Source organism: Protomyctophum parallelum, assembly GCF_964188405.1.
Source record: "Protomyctophum parallelum genome assembly, chromosome: 2".
Taxonomy (NCBI): Eukaryota; Metazoa; Chordata; class Actinopteri; order Myctophiformes; family Myctophidae; genus Protomyctophum; species Protomyctophum parallelum.
This window is the reverse complement of record NC_139699.1, coordinates 40,370,647-40,386,655: the sequence shown is the minus strand read 5'-3', so window position 1 is coordinate 40,386,655 and position 16,009 is coordinate 40,370,647. Positions and strand designations below refer to the sequence as shown.

Sequence of the window (16,009 nt, the reverse complement as noted above, 5' to 3'; positions counted from 1 at the left end):
AAGCCGGTGTTATTGGTTAAGTGGAGGGTGTGACTGTGTTTGTGCTAGGTTGGTTGGGAAGGGTGTGTGTGTGTGTAAGCCTGATAAAAGAACCATTAGTACGGAGCCTTTATGGAGCCTTTCACTGCTTCGGTGTGTGGAGTGAAAGGAGTGGGTTGTTCATGTCTGGCCAGGCCAGGCTCTGTGTGCCCTGGCCTGGCTGCGCTGGCCTGAATAAGAGGCCTGTGTCGGGAGAGACCCCATGTCATGATTTCCTGGGAGGGGAGTTGTTTCAGCTGGCAGTTGTCTGTGTGCGCTCGTGCGTGTGTGCATGTGCATGTGCATGTGCATATTGTGTGTGCGTGTGTGCGTGACTGCGTGTGTGCGTGTGTGTGCGTGTGCGTGTGTGTTCTGAAAGCATGTGTTCATTATCTTACTCAAAATATAGGTGACCTTGTTGCAGTGAAGTCCAAGGACAAAGTTGCATAGTGTCTTAGAGACAGAGAAAGAGGCAGGAGGCGGGAGAAGGCTTGCCTTCCTCCAAGGCCAAGTTTGACCGTACTCTGTCTGTCCTTGTGAAATGCCTCATTATAAATCCAGGCTCAAGAAAGTGGATTTCATCATAGCTGCAGAAAGGTGATATGTTTTGGGCATATTGGCTACTTCTGTAATTAGACTGTTGCTTATATAGTTACTTCAAAAGTTATCAAAGAAATCAGCTTGCCTAAACCAATCAATTTCTCTATCGTGTGTGCACAAAATAGTTTTCTAGTTTATCTATGGGGCTCTGCTTTGGGTGCTGAACGTTAGGTTAGACCCTGTCCAATGTATACAACGATGAGCAGCTGATGGATTCTTATATATATCTGTGATGATGTACGATGAAATGAGCGCCCCTCACTGTGATTGTTTTGTTAATTGTCCCTCACATAGTGAGATTCAGACTTTCTTCACTGGACTTAAGTGTGCTATCAAGGGCTGGGCAATGTATCAATATTATATTGATAATATCGTGAGTGATATGAGACTAGACTAGATATCATGTGGGATTTTGGATGGGGTAAGATCTGTCATATGGCATCCGCATAAGTGTTGTCTCTTCCTGGTTTTAATCAAGGAATCTCTATTTGAAGCTGGTCCAGCTGGCTCCATTCACTGCCATGTATTACATCGAACTTCCGGTGCAACCCCTGATGACGCATACCCGGCGTCCTTTCCTTAAAATAGAGATTCCTTGGTTTTAATCACATAAGGAAGGGGCGGACGTAGCTAGAGAGGCCATATGAGAAACAGAAGTTCCCTGGTTGGCAGTGAGCCCCTGCTCTGTCTGTGTCAAAATGTCCCTTAGCATGACACTTATTAACCCCTAACTTCTCCTAATTCGCTGGAATGGGTAAATACTAAATACATTACAGAGACATTTCATGTATGTATAAATATACCGTGACGACAACAACACATACGCCAAAGGGGTGGGGACCAAATTATCTTATTATCTCCACAAATTAATTTCCATCTGGTTGTGTTTGTAGTCCGTTCAAAGTTGAATTATTTGTACCACCTTACTTCCTTGTACAACCTTTCTTCAAATCCATCCATGGTACGTTGCCTGCAGATTGTGGAAATAAAACTAAATAAACTAGAAAAAGTGCCCTTCTGGGCACAGGTCTCCACCAGGATAGGAATGTAGGACATTGCAGCTTGCCTTCATCTGGTGGTTGGATAAAAGGGCAACAAAAGTAAATTATCCACAGATCCGTGCAGTTAGAGGTAAAAACACTTTTCGGCCAGTTATAGCGCCACCGTGAGGCTGAGTTGAAATTGTTCATGTGGCATTTCGTCCTCGGCCTAGTGGGAATGTGCGTGCACAATTTCACGGACATCACGCGATGTGTTCATGATTTGCAGCATTTTGTTTTAAACTGAGCACTCCTGTGAACTTTGGAAGCCAATCTTAACCAATCAGGATGGAGTCTGAGAAATCTGAAAGACCGGTTTCGTTGAATGGCTCTAGAGAGACTGTGTACCAATTTGCGCGATGTTTGGACAAAATCTGTAGGTGTACTGTGCAAAAACTTGTTTTGCACAAAGCGGCCTCCTGGTGGCGCTATAACAGGCCGTTCTGGAAAGTTTGGGGCAGAGGTTCATCGTTGGCATCCAGGGAGTGTGTGTGCAAAATTTGGCATTGACCGGGTTAACGGTGGCCGAGATTAGCTGCTCACGGACGGACACACGGACGGACACACGGACGGACACACGGACGGACGGATGGACGGACGGACGGACGGACGAGTGCAAAACATACTCTCCCCCCATGCCTTCGGCCTGGTGGAGACAATCACAAGCACACACCCTGAATATCTGGCCAGTCACGCACAACGTTCACATTGGTATCTTCTGAGGTGGTGTTTGTCCACCTAGAAAAACCTGGAGATGCGAGAAGTGCCAAAGATTCACACGACCTTGCTGAACTTCTTTTCTGCAAGACTTATTGCTCGCTGCAGCCTTTACTTCAGTTCTTGGAATGTGTATGTATAGGCAGTGAAAAGGTGCTACGTTCAGTACGTTGTACGTGTATCACTTGTTACTAGTGGATGTTGACAATGTCGGGTGCAGGAATCCAGTGGGCCAGGCCTGCCACGGTATATCTGCCCTGTGGCCCATGGCTGACACATGCACACTGCAGGAATGTGACTCCACACTCTATGATCTCAGGGAAATGAAATGTCACACAGTGGGAATGTTGGGAACTCATCATTTAGGAAACGAACACGTTGTTGTGCAAAAAGAGCCGATCTACAAGCTTGCAATGTGTTGCAATGCAAAGTTTTGTGAGTTTGGTTGTATTTCTTTTAAAAAATATTTGACAATTTGCGCCTATAATGACATGCCCAAAATGGAGATGCCAGGTTGCAAATGCTCAACTGTTGCAGCTCTGTTGAACTTTATGATCCCTTTACTAAAAAATATATATCAACATTTTGATTATTAAAATATGTGTTCCTTTTCATAAAATCGCCTATCCATCGTAAAATGTGATTATTCGTTGAATTGGTCACTCCTGGGCTAGTATACACTACTATACACAGTATTTATAGTATGTGTGCTTTGCAATTTGCATGCTTTCGTTGTATGCATCATCATTCATATGGAGAAAATGAACAGGTAGTTGTATTGTAGCTCTGACCTGGGCCTCTTGTGCTCCTTGCAGATGGATGTATATTATATAATAGTTGTATCCTTCTTAAACTAATGGCCTAAGTCATTTTATAAGGAAAAGTATATTTTGGCCTAACTTCAGTTCCTCATGACACTGGCCACCTCTGGTAAAATCACCAAAGTCCTAATTGAAAAGGATCATGTTGATCCCGCCCCTTTTAGTAAAATGGCAAGAGTATGACTTAATTTTTAGTAAGTATTTAATCCTATTTAACCAAATTATGTTACTTAACTGATAAATTGCTATAAATGTTTTTGGTGAAATTAATAAGAAATATCATAGTTTTGTTTTGGATCATTTTAATTTGATTTTTCCTGAAAAACTTTTAAAATCAATATTTTCAATATCCAGACCCCCAGGAACGGTACCGTTCCTGGGGGTTAGTGCTCCCCCAGAGTTAGTGTTGAAGTATCCTTGAGCCCCTATTTGCTCCTGATGTGCTGGTTGGTGCCTTGCATGGTTTCCGCCGCCATTTGTGTATGAATGTGTGTCTGAATGAATAGGTGAGTTGATGCTCAATGAATGTGTGTCTGAATAGGTGAATTGATGCACAGTCTATGTAAAGCGCCTTGGATAAAAGCTCTATATAAATGCACCCTGTACTGTACTGTACTGTACTGTACTGTACTGTACTGTACTGTACTGTACTGTACTGTACTGTACTGTCACACCTGTCCTGAAATCACGTAATGCCTGCTGGGGTGAATGGGTCATGCTCATACATACAGACCTACACAGTTAATATCAATGTATGGTGCTCGTGCACAGCCAGACAGACAGGCACGCACGCACGCACGCACGCACGCACGCATACACGTAATGGAGGTGGTTTGCACAGCTCAAAAATGACTTAGACCGTTAGTTTAAGAAGGTGACAGTATGCTAGCTCTGACATGAGTCTCCTGCGCTCCTTGCAGATGGTTGTCTAATATAGGTAGTTGTATGGTAGCTCTCTCTGACCTGGGTCTGTCCTGTACTTGCAGATGGTTGTATGGTAGCTCTCTCTGTCCTGGGTCTCTCCTGTACTTGCAGATGGTTGTATACTATTGCATGGTAGCTCTCTCTGACCTGGGTCTGTCCTGTACTTGCAGATGGTTGTATAATAGTTGTATGGTAGCTCTCTCTGACCTGGGTCTCTCCTGTACTTGCAGATGGTTGTATAATAGTTGTATGGTAGCTCTCTCTGACCTGGGTCTCTCCTGTACTTGCAGATGGTTGTATAATAGTTGTATGGTAGCTCTCTCTGACCTGGGTCTCTCCTGTACTTGCAGATGGTTGTATAATAGTTGTGTGGTAGCTCTCTCTGACCTGGGTCTCTCCTGTACTTGCAGATGGTTGTATAATAGTTGTATGGTAGCTCTCTCTGACCTGGGTCTCTCCTGTACTTGCAGATGGTTGTATAATAGTTGTGTGGTAGCTCTCTCTGACCTGGGTCTCCCCTGTACTTGCAGATAGTTGTATAGTTGTATGGTAGCTCTCTCTGACCTGGGTCTCTCCTGTACTTGCAGATGGTTGTATAATAGTTGTATGGTAGCTCTCTCTGACCTGGGTCTCTCCTGTACTTGCAGATGGTTGTATAATAGTTGTATGGTAGCTCTCTCTGACCTGGGTCTCTCCTGTACTTGCAGATGGTTGTATAGTTGCATGGTAGCTCTCTCTGACCTGGGTCTCTCCTGTACTTGCAGATGGTTGTATAATAGTTGTGTGGTAGCTCTCTCTGACCTGGGTCTCTCCTGTACTTGCAGATAGTTGTATAGTTGTATGGTAGCTCTCTCTGACCTGGGTCTCTCCTGTACTTGCAGATGGATGGAGGCCTGTCTGGACGAGGAGCTGCCCCCTACCACGGAGCTGGAGGAGGGACTGAGAAACGGCGTCTATCTGGCCAAACTGGGCAACTTCTTCGCCCCGCACACCGTCTCCCTCAAGAAGATCTACGACCGTGAGCAGACGCGCTACAAGGTGAAAACGGCAGCATGCATGATGATTCATGGAACTAATTAAGTCTGCATTGGGAGTTTGATTTAGTGCTAAAACACGACCAGCCCTGCCAGGGCTGGACAATAGGCATGTAACGATATATCGTATATCGATATATATATATATATATATATATATATATATATATATATATATATATCGATATTATATCGATATTATATCCAGACGATATGTATCGATTTATTAAAAATTAATATCGATATTCGAAAACTTCTTTTTATTTTTTTATTTTTTACACTTTTTGGCCCGTGACCCAAATTAGACATTTGCCAGGGACCAAACTTGTGAAAATTGCACATCTACAAGCTCACAACACGCTTTGCACCGCGTTGTGAGCTTGTAGATAGGCTGTCACTACTTCTTAAACATTTAATGTTTTGAAATAATAATAATTTAAAACTAAATATAGGAAACAAAAGAAATAAAGGAAGCCATAAAAATGTGTCCATGCCCAAAGTACAGCAGTAGCTGACAGTCAAAATGACCACCACACTATTATGGCACTATGACCAACCTTGCTGCAGAAGGAACTCAGCATGTCAAACATGGCTGCCGTGGTTGCTGCGTTGATGGAATGCCACAGTATCCATCCAGCCCCGACTGCATCAGTCTGAGCCCTTACTGATGCCTCATACGTCGGAAAAGAGGTGGATAATCTAGGCAAAGACAGTTGCCCAGGTGATTTTATATGTGACTACCGCAAGATTATGAGCTCTATAGTAGCTTAGATGTCAAATCAAAAAATGCTACCTTGATGTCTATGCTGGTGTGCTACTGTATTCGGCAAAGTGGGCAAGGGTGACTGACAAACATGGGCTCAGTATTGTAATATTAAAAAAACAAAATGAACTATTGTATATTGGTATTCTTGTTTTTTGTTCCTGAAAGCTTGTTTGTGTTCCTTGAACAGATTTCAAGCCCTGGTCCTAACAATATTTTGTATACATCCCATCCCAAGTGTGTATTTCCCTTCTTTATCTTGAAGTGAGTTCAATATTGCATTAGGACATACAGTAGCCTCAGTTTGCTGTGATTCAGCTTCAGTATTCTACTCTGTGTGTAATGCTCAGCTTCAGTAGTCTACTCTGTGAGGTGTAATGTTCAGCTTCAGTAGTCTACTCTGTGAGTAATGCTCAGCTTCAGTAGTCTACTCTGAGGTGTAATGTTCAGCTTCAGTAGTCTACTCTGTGAGGTGTAATGTTCAGCTTCAGTAGTCTACTCTGTGAGTAATGCTCAGCTTCAGTAGTCTACTCTGAGGTGTAATGTTCAGCTTCAGTAGTCTACTCTGAGGTGTAATGTTCAGCTTCAGTAGTCTACTCTGTGAGGTGTAATGTTCAGCTTCAGTAGTCTACTCTGTGAGGTGTAATGTTCAGCTTCAGTAGTCTACTCTGTGAGGTGTAATGTTCAGCTTCAGTAGTCTACTCTGTGAGGTGTAATGCTCAGCTTCAGTAGTCTACTCTGTGAGGTGTAATGTTCAGCTTCAGTAGTCTACTCTGTGAGTAATGCTCAGCTTCAGTAGTCTACTCTCTGAGGTGTAATGTTCAGCTTCAGTAGTCTACTCTGTGAGGTGTAATGTTCAGCTTCAGTAGTCTACTCTGTGAGTAATGCTCAGCTTCAGTAGTCTACTCTGTGAGGTGTAATGTTCAGCTTCAGTAGTCTACTCTGTGAGGTGTAATGTTCAGCTTCAGTAGTCTACTCTGTGAGTAATGCTCAGCTTCAGTAGTCTACTCTGTGAGGTGTAATGTTCAGCTTCAGTAGTCTACTCTGTGAGGTGTAATGTTCAGCTTCAGTAGTCTACTCTGTGAGGTGTAATGTTCAGCTTCAGTAGTCTACTCTTTGAGGTGTAATGGACAATGTGTTTATGTGCTAAAGCTGAAGTTTGTCTCCCACAGGCAACCGGTCTCCATTTCAGACACACAGACAATGTTATCCAATGGCTCAATGCCATGACGGAGAAAGGCTTGCCGAAGGTAAGTGGGCTAGACCTTCCATTTACATTAATTTATCCACACTTTTCCTGGGCTGTGTGTGCTCCAGTTCCTGTCGATTTGATCCAATGAAAGCCAATGAAACTGGTCAGATGACCAATGATATCCAATGAAATCAACAGGAACTGGAGCACACACAGCCCAGGAAAAGTGTGGATAAATTATCTCTCTCTCTCTCTCTCTCTCTCTCTCTCTCTCTCTCTCTCTCTCCCACGCACGCACACACTTGATAAGTGTAAGCCTACCTGTCATTTCAAAGACAATGCCAATAAATGTGAAATTGCTATTGTGTCATCTGTGGTTCACTGCTGTGAATCACACAGGCCTCCATAGCAGGCTTGGACATGTACTAGAGCACATCGTGCAATTGATGGGGAAACAGAGCGTGTAACTCTGTGCATTGATTGAATCTGTGATTTTGTTCCAGATCTTCTACCCAGAGACCACAGACATATACGACAGAAAGAACATGCCACGCTGCATTTACTGCATACATGCCCTCAGGTATATATACTACCATGTGTAATAATACATAGTGGATGTACCTCTGTATTATGAGCTTGATGCTACTCTCTCTCTTTCTCTTTGGTGTCTCTCTCCTTCCCCCCCCTTCTCTCCCTTCCTCCCTCTCAGATGCTAGTTTTGTTTTTGTTTTGTTGCCCCTGGGCCATCTTTCTTTGCTGTATGTCAAAGTCAACACAATCACACCCAGGGCTCAGGTTCCCACGCAGTTCTGTTTAAATGGATGTACATACTGTACACTGAAGAACAAATAAACAAACACAGTGCTTACAGGTACTATTTTGTCTGGCTGAAAACAACATGATGTTCCCTTGCTGAGGAAACTACACCATTTCCTCTTTTACCATCTTCCAACCGTGCTCTAGTAACTTGTGCAGATCTTTGCTGTTAGGCAGAAAGTAGCGTTTTGAGCTTGTAGATCTGATACTTTTGCTAGTTTTGAAAAGTAACAGTTTTGGACATATGTGGTTTCCACCCGATAGAGAGGATATATATTTTCCTGGATCTATACGTTTCAAGTCTCAAGATTTTTGACCCTTTTATTAGGTGAACGGGGCGGTTTTTCAGCAAGCGAAGCATTCAGAGCTATAAGGTGAACCCTCCTCCTCCTCTCTGCTAAAGAGTGGAGCTGTTTGTTTTAATAGAGCATTCCAGTAAATGTAAAATGGATGCAGAGGGTCCAGAAGCTGCTGTAGTCAGGTGTGTGTGTGTGTGTGTGTGTGTGTGTGTGTGTGTGTGTGTGACTGCCTGTTTGCCTCCCAGGTGGCACACAGATGCCAGAACTCTGCCACAAAAGCCTGTTTATAAATGTGATCCCGCTACCTTCCTATACACACGATGACCTGCTAGCTAGAGGCTATCTGCTGTGTGTGTGTGTGGGAGTGGCTGTGTGCTGGTTGCTTCTTGGCCTCTTTGTGTAATTTGTTCTGTTCGCTCCTCTCCTCTCTTCGTTTTCGCACTCCTTGTTTGCTTTTGGCTTTTGCAACAGACTGTGCTGTGCTCACTTTGTACATGTACTCCTCCACAGTCTGTACCTGTTTAAGCTGGGCCTGGCCCCACAAATCCAGGATCTGTATGGCAAAGTAGATTTCACAGGTAAGAATGTGTGCACAATCATCTCGAATAAAGTCGAGCCTCCTTTTCCCCTTCCCTGCAAAATTGTCGTTATTGTTCAGATCATTCAATGTTTTCTCAGTTGTCATACAGTACTATAGTATACCTCCCCGTTTACATAAATATAAATAGAAAATTACTGATCTACAAGCTTACACTGAAAAAACATTTTTGAATAGTTCAAATAGCCAATCTACAAGCTCACAACGTGTCAAATTAGATCGGCTAGTAAATTACTATTGTTCAACTAGCATTTCAAATGTTTTCAAAATAGTAAAAAAATGGAAAAGAAGTTTAGGGATAAGGGTATGGCACTGGCGAAAATAGGGCCCTACGTACAGGGAAGGAAGGGGCTTTCAGCGGGCAGACAGTCTGTGTGGAGTGGAGGGGCTGCCTGCCTGCAATGTGAAAGTCATTAGTAACTGTGAGAGCTTTTCCTCTCGCTCAGCTCCGTGTCCCAAAGCCAGCAGAGTCAGACATATGAGTCAGTCTCTTTTCTTCCTCGCTCTAGTCTAGTCTCTGCCCTGCTGTGTAACTCCCAAACGCTTCGGCTCAAGACCCTAAAGATACATTTGGTGTCTCCCTGGAACCCCAAACGTACAAAGTTAAATGATGTCTTAAAGGGATAGTTCACCCAAAAAACAACTTACAACTAACAATTACTCACCCCATGGAGACTTGAATTAATGGATTTTGTTCTTGTGTTTGTCGCATTCCTAAGCAAATAATAATCTATGGAGATACAAAGAGTCATAGGGAGTATAGGGAGCTGGTCATCAAACTATTGGCTTAGGAATGAGACAAAAACAAATACATCTTTGAAATTACAATGACATTTTTTTTTGTAGGAAACACATTTACTCTCAACCCATTTTTGGAAACACTTTTCTAGTGTAGGCCTTGGTGTGTAACTCCATGTTCTAAACTCTCCTCCTCCTCTCCTCTCCTCTCCTCTCCTCTCCTCTCCTCTCCCTCTCAGAGGAGGAGATCAACAACATGAAGAGTGAGCTGGAGAAGTATGGAATCCAGATGCCCGCCTTCAGCAAGATTGGTGGCATCCTGGCCAATGAGCTCTCAGTAGACGAAGCTGCATGTGAGTGAGCTGGGCTCGGATATCACTGGGAGCGAGTGGGGCGGGGTTTAAGGGCCATTGCAGGGTGCAGTTTGTGCCATGCCATTAGCTTCCTGTCTTTTTGCATTTTAAAATGCAGAATTCTCCTTTAATGTTAGTTTAGTTTACTGTCACATGCATGATAAAGAGTGCAAAAGTGCAAGTGCTTTTCAAATCCAATGAAAGGCTTGTACCACAGACTATATTTATACCACAAATGCCACCCCGTTTCCACCCTGCTTTTCAAATGCAAAATTCCAACATGGCCGCCATGTGAGCATGTGAGGGCAACAGGCGGCCTGTGGGCAAGGATAATATCTCGCCCGGCAAATAGCTGACTGACAGTCCTGGTTAGGATATGGACAGCAGGGGCACGGTGGCACAGCAGGTAGTGCTGTCGCCTCACAGCTAGAAGGTCCTGGGTTCGATTCCTGCTGGGGACGCTGTGAGCGCTGGGGGCGTGTTCCCTCCTCTGCGTCATCAGTGCCCATACCCGAGGTGGGATTGGCGAAAGGGCCTTTCTGTGTGGAGTTTGCATGTTCTCCCCGTGTCCCCTAGGGTAGGTACCCTCACAAAAACATGCAGTGATCCTGGTCTCTAAAACTACCTCCCCCTGGCCAGCCGGGGCGCCTGATGGAGGGGAAAGGAACTGGTCGGAATAAATGTGTTCCTTCCACGTGCTACGTCCGGCCAGGGAAATTCCCCCCCTGTCAGGTGAAAAGAAGCAGCTTGGACTCCTCATGCATAGAAGGAGGCATGAGGTCAGTCAGAAGTGTAGCGCCCAGGATTACATTAGATAATTGGCACTGGGTGAAAAAAACTGTGGGATAAGAAAAAAAGGATATGGACAGCAAAAGCTTTGCATTGATGCAACCGGCTAGGATGAACAAATAGTTTGACTTTACCTCTTGAGATCTCTTGAAAAATAAACCAAAACTTTGTTTCACTTCCCTTAAATTATACATTTGTTTCTCTCCGAGACCTGGACCATGGTTCAAGAGACCTTGAACCATGAAAGAGCCTTTTGTTCAAAAAGGAGTATTGAAAATATCCTTGTAGCATTACATTCAAGGTTGGAACTGGTACAAAATGATTACAGAACCATTTCTGTACACACCTGTAACATTTGATTCCCCGTCATTATACCACACGCATCTTTATCTAGTATAACTTTTATAACAGTATGGTTATTATTGTATACAAGTTGGTTTGTTCCAGGTCCTAAATGAGCTGTTCTGACCCACCATCTATGGCTATAGAAAGAAATTGTCCCGTGGCCAAACTTACTTGCCAACCCCTTTTCTATAACATACTGTATCATATCGATACAACAAAACATGAATATACAATATACATTCATGACCTGCCGAAGATGTGTCTGATATATCGAAAAGATTTTTACTTGCACCCTGATAATAAAATAAGGGCTTAAACTGTCTGAGTTGCTCTAGTGCCTCCTTTCCTCATACAATATACACTACATAGATCCGGTGACATTCTTGGAAATATTTGGAAGTTTTCCAGACATGGAAAAGTTTCGAAATTAATCAAATGTTTTGGAATGAATACATAAACAAAAACATGATATGTACTATAACTACATGTCAACATAGCCGTCGACCTGTATGAATATATACGTGAAATCAAGTCATCACATCATCCCTCTCGCCCCCCCCCCCCCCAGTACACGCTGCTGTGATAGCCATCAATGACGCCATTGACCACGGCGTACCGGAGGGCACGATGGCCGCCATGCAGAACCCCAACGCCATGCTGGTCAACATGGACCTGAACATGAACACCGCCCAACACTACCAGGACATGCTCTACCAAGCCAAGGGAGAGAAGGTGGCAAACTCACGCAAACGGGTATGAATCTTAGGCAAATCGTGCACGTTGAAAGTGGTTCCCGTGTTTATTGTCCTCCCTGTAATAATAGGCTCTATGCACATATGCCATTTTGTAAATAACTCTTCTGACATTCACAGGTGTTATCGATGACAGTGTACAGTGTACAGTGGTTCTCAATTTTTCTAAGTTCAAGGACACCCATAATATCTCTGAGAGTGTACAAATGGTGTGTAGTAGAGTTCTGATTAGCATACATTTTAGGCCCGACCCGTCCCTAAAAGGTCAGGTCGGGTAGGGTCGGGTTTGGGCAGAATTTAAGAACTCTTCATAAAAGATAAATACACAGACAGAACAGGGTTATTATTTTCATCATTATAAAAAAGAATACATGTATATATTTTTTTCATGGAGCCAGCCCGGACCCAGCCTGGCCCGAAAATGTCGGATCGGGCTGGGTCTGGTTTGGGCCATTTTTTACCAGAATGGAACAGAGTTTTAATTGGTATCATTGGTAACACCTTGGTTTAGGCCTGGTAAACTGTTCGTTTTAGCAAGCAGTTGTTGTGTTGTGTACTCCTGGTGCAGCTGGGTGAGAACGCAGATGCAGAGAGAGACGTCTATGAGGAGCTGCTCACCCAGGCTGAGATTCAGGGCAATGTGAACAAAGTCAACTGTAAGTCAACAAGGTCAACACATACATCAACATCCTCCTGGTTTGGTCTTTGCAATGATATCTACACATATACTTCATTGTCTATAATTGAGATAGTAAATTGAGTAGCTATGTAAAGTATCTCCTATGTCAGTGGTTCTCAAAGTGGGTGCTGCAGAATACTTGGATAACATTTCAATATCAATATGACTTCAGTTTAACCACTTAGACCCCTCTAGTCTAGTCTATACTTAGTAAGACGGACCACCAAACCTCCCCACCAAAAATCTACAAGCTCACAACACGTTGTGAGCTTGTATATCTGCTATTTTGTGAGAGTGTTATTTTCAATCTGTCATAATGGAAACTACAATTAAGTTTTCCTTGTGACGCATGCTGTATCTTAGGGGAAAATATCTACATACCGTAATATGACATAAATGTAAGGTCATTTGGTGGTGCCTTAGTACTAGTAGATGAAAGTTAGTTTATTTACGGGGTGCCCTAAGACAAAACAGTTTGAGAACCACTGTCTTATGCTAATATCTACTGTACGTTGACAGTGAGCAATGCACTGAGTGCAGCAGAGCAGGCCCTGCTGAGTGGAGATCTGGACAAGTTGTTTGAGGCCCTGAAGGCCATGGGCATCCAGAACCTGCTGGGTCACAACAAGGAGTGGTACCTCAAACAGCTGCTGGCTGACCGCGAGAGTAAAGAACAGGTAGGATCTTTTAGCTTTCTTTTCTATTACCGGTAATTATAGTCTATTATTATCTCTTGGAAATGTCTAGGTACAGTACCTGACGACTCGATTTGATTCTTATGTGTGTGTGTGTGTGTGTGTGTGTGTGTGTGTGTGTGTGTGTGTGTGGGGTCCATGTCTGCATCACAATTAAACATTTTATCTATTTTATTTGCCTAATTATGACTATGGCTTATCTGGTGTGTTTCTCTACATTCCAAGACCTCTCCCGGAGAAGCCCTGTCTAAGGACGAGCTGCAGAGTGGAGTGAATCTGGCCAATGAGGTCGCAGAGGCCTACCAGAAGAGTATGTACAACAACAATGAAACATTCTTTCGCACGTTATTCAGCAGTGGCACTGTTGCAATTCCTTTATTTAGTTTTAGTCAATCTTTTGAGTAAAATTTAGTTTTAGTCATATTTTAGTTATCTGAAATGTTTTAGTCTAGTTTTAGTCGAATAAATATAGTAATTTATAATGTCGACAAAAATGTGTGTTGGCAGGCCTCGATGGCGTCTGATTTGAAACTTTTGAGCTTGTAGATCTTGTAATGCAGCACCTGCGTCAAATATAAAATGACTTTCCTAGTCCATCCTTAACATTATAGTCTAGTTTTCATTTGTTGACTAAATTGTCAATTATTTAGTCATAGTTTTAGTCATCAGAGCACCGTTTTTATTTAGTTTTTGCCAGTGATACAGTAGGTAGTTGACGAACATTTGTTCGTCAACCACTGGTATTCAGTTAAAGGAGAATTCCATACTAGAAGGCTTTTTTTACCTTTCTTTGTAGTCGTTACGTCCCCACCAAAGAGGTCCAGGTGTTTTTTTGTGCAAAAACCCCTTATTGGCTATTTCCCCTACCATAAGCCCTCAATGAATTGCATTGAATTGCTAATTTGCTTATTTACATTGAAATAAGTAGTAAAGTGTGCCGCTTGGGATATTATTTACAATATGAAGAGAGGATATATACAAAAGAATCACAGGTGTTTAGTGTTGCAGGTGGTGCAGCAAGGTTCTGTGTGTCTCATGTTTTTGTGTGCATCATCATGGTAGTGCTGCAGGCGGTGGAGCGTATCAACAGTGCCATCAGTGCTGGTGTAGCAGAGAAGACTGTGGAGGAACTGATGAACCCAGACGCCCAGCTGCCAGAGGTCTACCCCAGTGCTGCAGACCTCTACCAGAGAGAGCTGTCCAGCCTGCAGCAACAGAGCTCAGAGGTACACAGACTGCACAGGGTTTCTCAAACAGAGCTCAGAGGTACACCGACTGCACAGGGTTTCTCAAAGCACGTCCAGGGGTGCCACAGCATACTTTTTGGAATTTTTATTTGGAATTGATCAATATCACTTCAGTTTAGACACCCTCTATATTTACTGACTTCTGTTCTTTTTCATATTTTCTAAACATATACTACAGAGCCCTGTGTGTGTGCATGTTGCATCCTTTAAGGAGCTTGCGTCTCCACTAATGTTTATTTATGGGCAGATTCTCAGTATAATGAGTCTGAATGTGCTGCCTCCGTCCCGCAGGGCTCTCTGTCCCACCCAGAGTTGCTGGTTGCCGTGGAGATGCTGTCCTCGGTGGTGTTGATGAACCATGCACTGGACACTGGGGACAGGGCTGCCCTCTGGAAGCAGCTGGCCAGCTCCGTTACTGGACTGAGCAATGTGGAGGACGAGTTTGCACAGAGGTACGCGCACACACATGCATGCACGTCTGCATACACACACGCACATCAGTGTCATATTTTCGAGGGGGGCTAGCCCCTCCTGTCCTATGTCCAGCTTTTAGTGTGCACAATCTTTGTCCTACACAATAATTCAATTCCCGTTGACAATGAATGGACAATTTTACGTCATAGTGAAAACACAAACATTGCGTAACAATGTAACCATTGATATGTTTTATATAAAGGAGGCTTACTGTCAGTAAGAAGTCTGTGATGGTGATATACGATGATAAGAGCGCCCCTCACTTCACATGGGTGTGATTTTGTCATCTACAGTTGATTTGCTGAACATTTCATGTAGTTTTCATCAGTGAAAAAAGGAAGTCGTTGAACTTTTTTTGTTTTCATCAGTGAAAAAAGGAAGTCGTTGAACTTTTTTAGTTTTTACTTGCGCAAGCAGAGCATGCAAGTGCAACAAGCTGGTAGGCACTCAACAGAGTGCAGTTCTAGTTTGTCATAGTTTTAGTGAACACCACACACAGGAGAGGAGATCTATCACAAGAGGACAGTGTGTGTGATGGGGGTTTTAATGGTGTGTGCGTATTTCTCAGGTGTGTGTGTGTGTGTGTGTGTGTGTGTGTGTGAGAGTCATATTCACAGTTCCCAGGTCTTTTTCAGGGTCTATCCTTGGGGAGGGTTCAGGCCCATAGGGCATTGAGCTTTTAGAAGGATCCGATACATTTTGGTGGGAAGCTTTGTTGCTACTATACACTGCACACAATCTCTCGTGGGGAAGCACACCGAAAGTCTCTCTATACCAGAGTTGTATGGTTGATGAGCTGTGTGTGTGTGTGTGTCTCTCGACAGGTACATGGATGAGCTCATGCGTCTGAAGGCAGCAGGCAGAGAGGAGGGCTGTGACTATCTGACGTGGAACGACATCCAAGCCTCCGTCGACAACGTCAACCAGACTGTACAGGAGGAGCATGAACGTAAGGCAACACGTGGCGTTTGGTTTTTCAGCTTACGAGTTCACGATAAAAAGTCTAATTGCTTTATATCCACTGAGCGTTGCAGTCCCGGAAGATAATTAGTAAGAAGAAAAACAAAAGAAAGTGTTGTACCCTGCCTTTTTCTTCTTCTTTCTAATTATTTGAT

The 16,009-nt window shown here is 43.4% G+C and overlaps 1 protein-coding gene across 1 annotated transcript in view; it reads left to right on the top strand.

The window, feature by feature from the left end:
• The window catches only part of iqgap1 (IQ motif containing GTPase activating protein 1), a 72,150-nt gene that overhangs the window by 17,075 nt on the left and 39,066 nt on the right, over window positions 1-16,009 (top strand). Inside the window, exons 3-14 of the mRNA XM_083790024.1 lie at window positions 5,002-5,158; window positions 7,090-7,167; window positions 7,613-7,689; window positions 8,735-8,802; window positions 9,800-9,913; window positions 11,616-11,800; window positions 12,368-12,455; window positions 12,998-13,155; window positions 13,399-13,483; window positions 14,236-14,399; window positions 14,712-14,872; window positions 15,719-15,843. Of these exons, the coding sequence (XP_083646150.1) occupies window positions 5,002-5,158; window positions 7,090-7,167; window positions 7,613-7,689; window positions 8,735-8,802; window positions 9,800-9,913; window positions 11,616-11,800; window positions 12,368-12,455; window positions 12,998-13,155; window positions 13,399-13,483; window positions 14,236-14,399; window positions 14,712-14,872; window positions 15,719-15,843 (1,460 nt within the window). The remainder of the gene's footprint in view (window positions 1-5,001; window positions 5,159-7,089; window positions 7,168-7,612; window positions 7,690-8,734; window positions 8,803-9,799; window positions 9,914-11,615; window positions 11,801-12,367; window positions 12,456-12,997; window positions 13,156-13,398; window positions 13,484-14,235; window positions 14,400-14,711; window positions 14,873-15,718; window positions 15,844-16,009) is intronic.